Consider the following 12,425-nt stretch of genomic DNA (forward strand, 5'->3'; position numbering starts at 1 on the left):
AAGAAGTTTTAAATTTAAAAGATTGATTCTTCTTAAAAACGAAAAGAAAAAACAGCAGTAGGAATAAGAATATGTAAATTTTATTAGAACCATATTTATATTAAATTTTAACGATTTGTGCTACAGCATGCATTGTGTCTTTGCCACAATTTTGAATTAGCAACTGAGTATAACTTCCACCACTTAAGCCTTTAGCAAGTCTTCCAGGGTTAATACATAGGTGGCCATTAATTGTTTTAGCAAAGCTCTTAAGATCTGAAGGTACAATTAAAATATCTGGTACTCTATCTGAAGGCATTCTAGTTTCATTTTCAGCATTTATCCAATCAACAGCTAGACTTTCATTTGACGGATATAGGGGATAATAACTAGAATTATAAAAAAATTAGAGTTTTGCATATTTATTTATTCTTGATTTGTAAGGCCTAATTTACAGCCAAAACATGAAGCATCATTAGACACTGCAGCCCAGAGTTGGCTTTTTTTAGTTTGAGATACCATTATAATAGTTTAAGCCCATGACCACTTTTAGTAAAGTTTAATGTTATAACCACTACAATGCAGCGTGGTGTAGTGGTAAGAACTCTTACTATACCACACATGAGGTCGTGGGTTCAATCCCCACTGATCTCATGCTGTAGCGCCCTTGAGTAAGGCGCTATAAACGGTATGAACTCCTGCTGAGCCAGCACTTAATCAGCAGCATAATCACCGGGCAATTATAATCTATATAATATCCCAAATTGCCACACGAAACTTGCGACTGGGTCGGAGTAACTTATGTTACTCTATGTTTAAGTCGCGCATTCGACTTTCCCACATCGAGGATAAAGATATATAAAAAAAAAAAAAAAAAAAAAAAAAATATATATTGCCAGTTAGCACTAATGATATACACAACAGCATCTTCAAAAATCACTTATACACCCATTTTATACTTACCACTGTTGTGTTAAAATGTGTTTAGTTAGTCTTGACAAGCGGTCAATCGATTGTCCAGGTTTGGATCTGGATATTTCCTCAGCACCAAGATGAAATAAAATATCAGTTGAGGTTAATCCAAAACGAACACCACCAAAATCAAATGAACAAGGGTCTGACATGAAGCTGACACTCTAAGCAAATGTTAAGCGTAAACATATGGGTTTAATATATATTAAAGAGTAACCTTATTACTTTAAAGTAGGGAAATATATATGGTGACCACAATGAAGCCATTTATTAAATAACAGCATGACTTTAATTAAAAAAAAACAAACGTTAAAATTTTTTTTTGAGATTAACTTATATTTTACCCTTTCCCTGTTGTTATTTTGTTTGTAAGGTGGTTGTGGATATACTGGATGGTGGAATATATCTCTGCTTGATGGAACAAAAACTAAATGTGTATACCTGAATAAAAAACAAATTTTTGTTCAGCCTAGTGTACTTCATGTAATTTTATATGCATCTAGTGTGATGGACTTTGTAGCACAGAAATTCAAGAGCTTATAGTCATGTTTTTCTTTAACAAAGTAGCCTAGGTTTTTTTTATGTGCTGCTAGCACCTTTAAATAATGCAGCAGTATCTTTTCTAACTCAATAAAAACATAGTTTAAGATATTAGTCATTTATAAACTGTTAAATTTACCCTTCTAATGCTGATCTAATCGATTTAATCCAAGTTTGTGAAAGAGATTGAACAGGTTGTTCAATATTAAAGTTTTTGATGTTTTCATGTTGTGAATCCAATAAAGGACCAATCTATACAACACATTTTTATAAATTTTACCCAATTTTTTAAACAAGCTAACTTTAATGTTAATGTCAAATTTAAAACAACTTTTTGAGGGAATAAAAATATTTTATACCAGTATTGTAATGTCTGGTTTTTTTCGTTTCACAATATTTATAAAATCAAGCAGGGGCTCATAACTTAAACAATCTGATGTAGTGAAAGGTCCGACAGCAGTCATAACCATTAGATTGTCATCATCTGAATACAAAACAACGAATATCAGTCAATAAAATGTTACCCCTATCTAACAAACCAAAAAAATCTTACTTTCTTTTAAAAATGTGCTATTTCCAACTTCTATGCGTCCTTCTGAACAAGGTAGAGTGAAAACTTCAGTTGCAATAAACTTCTTTCCACTTGGATTCGTTCCACGAAAAGCTACAATCTAAAAATTGTGATATATTTATTTTTTATTCTTATCAATGCATAACTTGAAAAATTTATTGAAATATCAAAAATATGCTTACCAATTTTTAAGTTTCATCAGCGGTGTGTTGTAGTGGTTAAAAACATTTTGCTTAACTACATAAGGTCCTAGGTTCGATACCTACTGCTTTAATGCTTTAGGTGTATACTATAAATAGTATAAACTTCTGCTGAGCCCATATTTAATCAGAAGCTAATAACAAGCACAATCATGCAACTATAGTCAATAATATCCCAAACTGCCAAAGGCAACTCAAGACTAGGTGGGGATAACTGAGGTTACTCATTTAGGTCCTAAAGTTGACCTTTCCACATCGAGGATAAATAAATATAAAAAATAGGTTAAGAAGGAATTAAACACAACAAAAAATGTTTCATTAGTTTTACCTAATAGGGTTAAACATAACCTACCTGTCCTGGAAATAAAGAATATTCCTCCAGATGTTCCAAGTCCACAGTAACAGTTCTTCCAAAAGAGTGAAATCGGTCTCCTTCCAATATAACCAAATGAGGGGTCAACCTTACCCCATTTTCACTTGCTATTCTACCCACCACAACTACGGGGCTTTGGTTGGGGACTGAACAAGGAGCAAAACTTTCAATTTCTGTTGGATGTTGTTTTTGAATCTCGTCTGCTGCACTTTCTATAGCATCGTTTAAAACTAAAATTACATAAAAAAAATATTTTCAGTAAAACAATAACATTACAAAAAGTTTAAAATTGGTTTAATTTTAAACTTCTAGAATCTAACCCTATTTGAGCAATAAAAAAACATGCTACAATATAAATATTTATTAATAAGAAACACTTGCCATCTGAAACTTCAATAATTTTCTGGAACATATATTTATGGGAGTCAGGTTTAGCAATATATCCACACTGAACCAAATTGTTGTTCATGCTGGTTGAGTTCTTTATCCAAATGCTCTCCTTGGGAGAATCCCCACGACACAACTCAGCCACAACCTCGCCTCCATTCGTCCTCAGAGAATATTTTTGCGACAAACCGCTAAAAATTTTTTTTAAAAATTAAAAGTTTATAATTAAATATTAGTCCCCTTTTTTGTAGAATTATATGCTACAAATTATTCTATTCTGTCTTAAATGTGTTTACCCATGAGGTGAAGGCATAGTTGGAGAAAAAATCATTTCATTATTTGTTGTCTTAGTAGAAAGTGGAGTTTTAGGAGAAGGATTAATCTTAAATTATAAATCATAATTTAAATTATGGGTTGTGGTATTGAATAAAGGTTATCAATATTTTAACTACAGTATTGAGATTATTATGGTTAGGTTGTCTAATAATTACCTGAATTTTTCTAATTTTTTCCTTATTAACTGGGCTACAATAAGAAGACATCATGTCTTGGACATCATTTTCATTATTATCGTTATCAAAGAATTGATCGATATTTGAATGAGTATATATTCCAGGTTTTGGTATTTCAGGTTTCTTTACTTGTTTTGATTGGGAATTTGTTAGCTGTAAAAATAAAATTTTTATAAATACTGATTTTCCCAAAAATATATTACTCATAAAAGTTATTTCACAAATGAAATATGGAGACAATTTAACCTTATTAAGTAAAATTTATTCATCCTTGATGTGAAAAGGTCATTTTTACAACCTAAACAAAAACACCAGTTGCTCCAACCCAGACTCAAGTTGCCTTCGGCAGTTTGCAATATTATAAATTATAATTGATTAAAGTTAACTTAGCAGGAGTTCATACCGTTTAAAGAGCCTTACTGAAGGGCACTACTGCATAAAAGCAGAGGAATCAAATCCAGGACCTCATATAGTGAAGACAAGTGTTCTGACCACTACACCATAATATTTATGTATTTAAATGCATTTACCTTCCTTTGCAAATGTTCAAGATTTCCGTAATTCATTTCACATTGCTTGTTTTGACTTTGGAAAGCAAGCCATTCATTAACAATTGAATCAGCATCAAACGAAAACATGCCAACAATAGTTACCACTTTAAAAAAAATAGTTTACTTGAAATTTGTTGTTGACATTTTTTTAAATATATGTATATGAACACTTACATTTATCCAGACATTCAGTGTCAGGTATCATTATATCAAACTCTTCAAATCCATCTTTAATTTCTTGATCTGTTGCAGCCATATTTGTTAAATGCAAACTTATAAACAATTATAAATTGTCTACAAAAAACAATTAAATGATTAAATATTTTTGTACTAATTGAGTCCTTAATCAGTTAATTAGTTACCAATACAGTCAAAAAGCAGTATTTTCAGATTTTCACGTTTATTAAATCCCTTTTTTACTAAGATTGTAAACAAAATTGATTACGTTTAATAATATTTTAACCTTTTTTTATTAATGTAAAATAATTAAGTTTTATTTTACAAGTTAATTTATTTCCCAAAAAACGTCATTAGTAATTTTCCCGCGCTATAGCATGCTGCCATGAAAAAAGTAACTTTATTTCAAAGTTATATTTCACTAATAGGTATTTAACAAAAGTTAACATTTCTAAACAAGATTTAAAAAAACTCATGTAAAAACATTTGTTAATTCATAAAACATTCTTTTATTTTCTTTTTTTCTACAAAAACTTTGCAATAAAATTTCACTTAATTATTTGGAAACATGCTGTTCTATTTTTATGTGGTAACCGTTTTGTGTTATTTCCATTTATCCCCATCATTAAAAAAACAACTTGCATTAAACATAATTTTTTAGACGTTTTTGGTTTACTAAGTAAAATTCTTCCATAGAGTTAGTGGATTAATGACTAATTGATAATATAAGGGGCAAGAACATGGTCACCTAAAGTTATGATAATCTAAAACGCCAATTAAACAAAATCCCAAAGCAATTTTATTTAAATTCTAATGCATTTAATTACATTAAAATAACACAGCAACATTATTCAAATTTAAACACAACTTTTGATGCATTGCCTGTTTTAAGACAAGCAAAAGCTTCTTCGAATTTCTCCAGAGGGTAAGTTTTAACTCCCAATTTCTGATACTCAAGATATTTTCCTTTTGCTAACGTTTCCAACAGATCCATGGTATCATTAAAGCAAAATGGGTTGATAAAACTACCAGCTATGGTTAACTCCTTCCAAAAAATCTGGAAAGGTTCGATTTCAATCTTTTTACCCGCTGGACAACATCCAAATAAAACAATTTTGCAGCCCCTCCTGGCAAAGTCAAATGTCTACAAAAATGTAAAAAAATGTATTTCACAAAAGAACTTTATAAAGCACAAATATATTTGTTTTTTAAACTTATTTAATTGTAAAACACCAACTTAAAATTTAAATCACTTCAACTACACCAAAGTTACATTTAAAAAATAATTGTTTTGTAATATCATAGAAATACATATAGTTAAAAGATTTTTACAGATTGTATTTATGTAGTTTATAACCTTAATATTGATGTCGATATAGTGTATTATTTATATGACTCAGTTACTACATACCTTTTGTACAGCATGAACATTTCCAGTACAGTCAACAATAAGTTGAAATCCAACATCATCCACATTCTGACCTTTAAACTTAAGGTCAATTTCCTGAGGGTGAACTACATCAAATCCCAACTTCATATCTAGCAAATAATAATTTTGAGTCTCATTACAGTTTTAAATTCAGTTGAAAAACAGCCAATTTAAATAGTAAATAACGTTAAGTTTAAAATATACTTATAAATAAGGAACCTAACTTTGTAATGTATGCACATATTAATGTTTTGTATTTGTCATATTTTAAATTTTTAATAATTATTAATTTTTGTACGACATGAGAATTGACATGGGACATTAACTATTAATGCTTTTGGTTTAGTGTAGCAAACCCATTTACCAGACTTACATTTTAAAATCTAGGTGCAAACAATAGAATTAGGCTAATCAAACAACAAGTAATTTGTTTTACCAGAGCATAATTTCCTTCTTCCCTCACTAATCTCAGCTACAGTGACATTAGTATACCCATTAAGATGAAACAGAGTACCGAATAAACTTCCTATAATACCAGCTCCCTGAATCAAAACTCTGGCATCTTTTGGAGGCAATTCTCCAATCATTCTCCATCCTCTTAGAGCGCAGGAGTACGGCTCCCCCAATGCTCCTTGCTCTAGACTTACAGATTCTGGCAACTTGTAAACCTAAAGTATATTGAAATTAATAAAAGCAGCCTTTAAAAATTAAAGCAAGATATTTTATATGGAAAAAATAAGCGTAGGTATTAAAATTTTTTTGGAAGTTTATATCATACAAAATTTTAACTTTATATGCTAACTAGTCTAAAACAGGGTGAAAAGAATCTTTAATATAAAAACACAAATAACTTACACTTTCTTGTTCTACAACACAGTATTGCGCCCACCCTCCATCTCTCTTCACCCCAACACATTTATTCTGTGCACAAAAATGCGGAAATCCATCTTTATTCCAATCACAATTTCCACAACATCGGTTCGGGTTAACACAGACTTTGTCTCCAACCTTTTAAAGCAAAAACATATTCGGTTTTCTGTTTATGTGTAATTTTCTGTTTGATAATTAAATATTGTACAAGGAAAATTTATGGTTTGGTATTTTTTTTTATATATTTTTTTATTCAAGATAGCTTGACAGCTAATCAATAATACTGATTATGTAACTTATACAAGAACTGCCCGCGCACCAGAAATGACAGTTTTTTTTAATTCTGTAAGTTGGACATATACAATAATAGGTCTACCTTTCATTTAGCTTTTATACTTTAGAATGTGTTTACCTTGAAATTCTTTTTTGCTTTGTCTCCAAGAGCTAAGATTGTTCCAGAAAACTCATGACCCATAATAAGTCCGTCTTCCTTGGCTGAAAACTTCCCCATTTCTCCTGACATGTAGTGGAAATCTGACCCACATACTCCTACAAATAAATGTTTTAGTTAAAGAAGTGAAACATAAAATATATGTATATAAACATTTAATATCTTTGTATAGTTAAATGTAAATTAATATTTAGACATTAATAAAAAGTCTAAAAAGGGAAAAGAGCTGGTAAATTATTATTTTTTGCACTGCAATATACTCAGTTAACTTGCAAGAATTTAAGAATATTTTTCTGTAATATTAAATTAAAAAATATTATTTATGCAAACAAACCTGCAAATGCTACTTCAATTTTAACATCATCTGGTTTCTTGATTTCTGGTATCACAATATCTTTGTTAAAACTTAAATTATTCTTTGTGCCTAACCACCATAAACCATCCATTTTTATTTAAAACTAAATAATTTTTGATGCAAGTCCTTTGCAACTTAAGTAAGATATGTGCATTCAAGAAATGCCAGCAATGATTAACTTAATTTGAAAGAACTAAGTAAATAAAGATTCCTTAAGGCAAACATTAATACTAAAAACTTTTGTTTGCTTAATAGATTAAGGTTTTAATTAATCCTTGCACAGATTTGCAGGCATTGAAAGTAGATCTTTTATTTTTAGTTGTAAAATTTAATAAAATAAAACACCATATATACACTTAATCAACTACATTAATTCAGTAAATATACATTATTTGACCTAAACATATAATAAAACTCTGCTACTTCATTTACATAAAAACAATAATGCATTAGATTAAAATAATATAAACTGTGCAAATAAACAATTCATAAATTTTTTTTTTCACAAAAAAACACTTATTTATTAAAAAACTTATGGATGGTGTTTACCTTTTTATTTAACTTTCTTTTTTTTAGGGGGTTTTTATATTCTTGCTGCTCATTTTTAAGGATTTCCTTAATTGTTTTTCGATTTAAACAGGCATCCACATGGTCGTTAAACTGAGCTAGAGTAGTTTGTGTCGTTTCATATTTAACACAACATATTGGGCATTCATACTCTATATTAGAGGGCTCATTATTCAGTATTGTAATTTCTGTATAGCATTCATCATCTTCTATAATTTCATCTTGAATTTTTGATGTATCAGAATGAGGTAGTGATGTAGTTGAGGTATTAGATATGTTACTAGTTTCGTTTACCATTGTACTTGGTAGTAAACAGTCGTCTAAATGTTCATTTAATTTAACTGAGCTTGGAAATTTTATCTGGCAGTTTGGACAAATATTTAAATTCATTTTCTTTGTTCTGAAAAACGGAACTTTTACACTTATTTTTTCAGGTTGCTCAATATCATTTAAGTTATTTTTATAACTGGGTAAATCCATTTTCTCACTTGATGGTTTATTGATTTCAGCAACATCTTTATTTAAGCTTTCAAAACAGTCAATTTTATTATCCAGTTTAGTTTTTAAACTGCAACTAGGCAGGAAATTGTCATCTTTTTTCTTAATGATTTCCTTTTCCTTTCCATGATCATTGGAATTTGAAACTTTTTCGGGAAATGGATTTTGTTTCTGAGTGTCTTTAAAAAAACTAAGCATTGTTGGTTGTTGTTTGGTGTTAGAAACATCCTCTAATTTTGACATCCCAATTCCTAAATTAACATTTCATTTTTATTACATAAACTTAAACATAATCACATTTATGTAATGTTAAAATTTAATTCAAAATATAACAAAAAAAATAGTATATATATATATTAAAGTAGTTTAATGATGAGGTATTAGTGAAACTTAAAAACTCGGTACTTGGCTTGAGTAACATAAATGACAATATATTTAGGCTATGAAAATAACCTTACATGAAGGATAATTACAAAATATGACAAAACAATATATTTTACCCATTAGTCTTAAGGAAAGGTTGTTGTTAGCTTGACTTATTTCCTGTTCAAGTAATTGCTTAGCAACACTGTAAATCTCATCTAAGCCCGATAATGGCATATTGGAGGTTTTGGATCTAGTATGAAGCTGAAATAAAAATTTAAACGATTAAGTTTAACAAAAAATAGGACACAATTTCTATTTAAAATCTTAATATCATATATTTTTTTATGAAATTATATATATTTGTAATAATAAAAAATAACACGTTTAACAGGTAGTCACAACAAAACTAAACTAATTATGTTTTAAATAATGTACTCTACCTCAAAATTGCTTGTTTTAGTTTTCAAAGTAACAGTTTTTCCTTGAACATTACTTTGTTTCATATCCTCAACTAAACTTTCACACAGCTCCATTAACTTTGACATTTGCTCGTTTTTGTTGCTCATTGTATGAAAAGTCCTAAACAAAAATTAAATCAACTAGTCAATAGCTCACCCTATGCTTGGGATTTTTACCATGATATGGTCACAACACTTAACTAATATTTGCTCTCGATAATTTACTCACGTGCCACAAAAAGCATTTTCTTTGCAGGGCTATAAATTAGACTTATATATTAACTGCTAAGCCTTATATATATGTGAACATAGTTTTCTCTTTGACCACAATATATAGATAACTAACATCACCTACCTTTCTGTGCTCATACTTTTTCTTTCACCTTCTTTTGAAAGCATGTTGGGAGATATCGCTATTGCTGTTCTCAGAAAAAAAGTCGAAGATATTTGAGAGAATAGTAAAACAATTTGGTCACGTTTTTCATAAAGATCAGCACAACTGTTGATACCAAGAGCAAGCAATTGTTGTTCACTAACTTTTCCTACACCCCCAAACTTTAATAAATTATTTTAATTTTAAAATGATAACAATAGAAGATTATTTTAAAATTCAGTTGATTTAAAAAATAATACTCAAACAATAGTTAAACTAAAATAATGGTAACTGGAAAAATAAGTTGCTTTTTTAACAGTTTAGGTATAAATTTTTTAATTTCTAATTGTTAATAAATAGTTAATAAAAAGTATATAAATGGTTTTAATTTTTGTCAAAAAATTTGAATTTACTTTTCTGATGGGAAGATTTTGCACAAACTTGATAATTTCATCTCGATCTGGTTTAAAATAAGCTTGACCGTTAGGTTTGTTCAAATCACTTCCAATCTTGGCTAACATTGTGTTTGGGCCTATACCAGCACTCGCTGTTAACAACGTTTTCTAAAAATATAAAGAAATACAACTATAAACGTAAAAAGAATTTTTGAATTTTTATTATTATTAGAAAAAAGTTTCTATTATTTTAAAATGCCACATATTTTTTTTTATGAATTCAGTTTTGTTGTTTTTTAATTTTAAATATCAACCTGGTGAATTCTAAATCTAATTTCTTGGGTAACCTCTTCTGCATCAAAACCAAAAGTTTTTGAGTTTTCTTTATCATTTGGGGCTAAGGTCGGATGGTATTTAAATGTTCTCATACTCTTAACATATTAAATCAAATATTTAAAAAGGCAAAAAATACAATCATTTACCAAATAAAAGAATTGATAGTGTTAGTTGGTTACTAACATAAGGCTTATAAATGACAAAAATCTGGGTTACATAAGGTGACAAATACAACTTAATAATTGATCTTTTTGTTATTATAACACACCTCAGTAAAAGTTAATCTCATGATAAGATGTTCAGTTAGATCCAGGTAAGCTTCATCCAAACTCATGGCTGAGAAATTTTCATCATATTCTGAAAATATTTCCTGCACTTCTTTGCTTACCTGCAATAACATTTAATGGTTTTATTTATATAAAGTATACTAAGATAAATACGTATAGCATTAATGTTTACTGTATTTAAATTAATGTTTACTTTACAAGGTGAAAAAAATTTTTACAAACTTGTCACAGATTTATTTATCAATTTTTTTTGTATTTTGTTTTATTTAAAATTTGTCTTTTATGCCTTCAACAAAAACAAAAACTTCCTTATTAACCTCTTTGTACTTGTTAAAATTAAGTGGTACAATAACAAGTTGAGGACAAAGCTTCTTTGCAATAAATCCTGGCATTGCAGCTCGAACACCAAACCTCCGCGCAATGTAGTTGGAGGTAGACTTTAGAAAATTGAAAAAAATAAATAAAATGGAGAAAACACGGTTTTTGTTTATGTCTTTGTAAACATCTTAAATAAAGCATATTTTGGCCCAAAACAGGGCTCTTATGTCCCGTTTGAGACTAGTTAATAGCCAATCCCATGGTCAGCATTTTAATTGTAGTAATGGTCGCAAAATTTAACTACGACTGCAAATATTTATTTTGTAGGCCAATAAATTGGATATATATACATGTATTTATATAGATATTTAATTTTGTCCACCAGCTCCATTATATATATATATATATATATATATATATACATATACTACAAACGGATACAATTTTGTGGTCACATTTTCACATGAACATTTTTTTTATGTGAATATAATTAACAATATTTACCAGCATATCCATTCCACCTACAGCCATTGGTTGAGTTTTAAGTTCAGGTTTGTCCCTTTCTTCAACTGAAGCATAAAAAGCATCCATGTCAATGTGAATTATTGTTCGACTTAAATCCCTTTCACTTTCAAATTTCGCGATCATTTTATCAGCCTGTGATTTTAAAAGTTTTTTACATAAAAATATTTTTTTGTTAATAACCTACGCACAACTACTAATGTTGTTGGCTGACCCATTTTTAATAACATTTAAACATATTCAGTACATATTATAAATTTTTTTTTTTTTAATATTTAATAGTTGAAAAATGTTAAAAACCATTTCTACCAAATCAAATTTAAATACATGAGGTTGCAAAGTTTACTTGTTTTAAAGCCATTTGTCGTTCCTGATAAGAATATGAATTAAGTTGATTTTTCATTTTATCGATTCGTTCTTTTAGCTGTTGTTCCTTTTTTTGTTCATTTTTATAATATTTCGAGCCCCTAGTGTTCTCCATTATTATTCTAGAAAAACGTATTTTAGGCAATTTTTTAACTAAGTTTTAACTGTTGAAAAACCATTGCCAATTTGATTTACCATTTATTATTTGCTAACATATCTGTATTAACATTAGTATTTTTTGTAGCAATAAAATTTATTCAAAAAAATGTACTTGTTTATTTTTTCTTTATCCAGTCCTTTCATTCCCGCTTTATTATCGTTCAACGCCATTCTTGACACTATATTTCCTTCATTTTTTGCCTCTTTAACCTTTGGACCATTCTTCGACATTATTGTACGAATTTTTGGCAAATAAACTATGAAATGTAGTTTTTAGTGATTAATTTCTGATATTTATATGTTACCACTTTCAAAATTTCAATGTTTTGGTGCAATAACATTTTCGCTAGAGGGAATTTAGGCGTAGTGTTAAAAACCGACATAGCTATTGAGTTTCCAATAAAATTTTAAGT

General features: G+C 28.9%; 3 protein-coding genes across 3 annotated transcripts; all 3 read right to left on the reverse strand.

The window, feature by feature from the left end:
* Positions 1–100: 100 nt before the first annotated feature.
* On the reverse strand, positions 101–4,368 carry LOC145756749 (DNA polymerase alpha subunit B-like). Its single transcript, XM_082572391.1, has 12 exons — positions 4,260–4,368; positions 4,065–4,189; positions 3,514–3,687; positions 3,319–3,404; positions 3,017–3,213; positions 2,615–2,865; positions 2,045–2,162; positions 1,851–1,975; positions 1,631–1,743; positions 1,296–1,392; positions 943–1,115; positions 101–368 (listed from the first exon to the last, which is right to left on the reverse strand). Exons 1-12 carry the CDS (start codon positions 4,339–4,341, stop codon positions 101–103), a joined length of 1,809 nt encoding a protein of 602 aa, XP_082428517.1. The 5' UTR covers positions 4,342–4,368.
* Positions 4,369–5,109: 741 nt separating this feature from the next.
* Positions 5,110–7,458, reverse strand: LOC145763353 (D-arabitol-phosphate dehydrogenase-like). The gene is made up of 6 exons (XM_082574788.1): positions 7,347–7,458; positions 6,974–7,110; positions 6,547–6,699; positions 6,128–6,359; positions 5,674–5,801; positions 5,110–5,406 (listed from the first exon to the last, which is right to left on the reverse strand). Exons 1-6 carry the CDS (start codon positions 7,456–7,458, stop codon positions 5,110–5,112), a joined length of 1,059 nt encoding a protein of 352 aa, XP_082430914.1.
* A 311-nt stretch (positions 7,459–7,769) lies between these two features.
* LOC145763851 (DNA polymerase kappa-like) lies at positions 7,770–12,321 on the reverse strand. The gene is made up of 11 exons (XM_082575387.1): positions 12,125–12,321; positions 11,834–11,975; positions 11,470–11,622; positions 10,965–11,084; positions 10,629–10,748; positions 10,339–10,455; positions 10,043–10,192; positions 9,612–9,811; positions 9,239–9,377; positions 8,933–9,059; positions 7,770–8,683 (listed from the first exon to the last, which is right to left on the reverse strand). The coding sequence occupies exons 1-11, from the start codon at positions 12,241–12,243 to the stop codon at positions 7,884–7,886; spliced, it is 2,187 nt and encodes a 728-aa protein (XP_082431513.1). The 5' UTR covers positions 12,244–12,321; the 3' UTR covers positions 7,770–7,883.
* Between the last annotated feature and the right edge of the window lie 104 nt (positions 12,322–12,425).

The sequence above is a fragment of the Corella eumyota genome, chromosome 1 (genome assembly GCF_963082875.1).
Source record: "Corella eumyota chromosome 1, kaCorEumy4.1, whole genome shotgun sequence".
NCBI lineage: Eukaryota > Metazoa > Chordata > Ascidiacea > Phlebobranchia > Corellidae > Corella > Corella eumyota.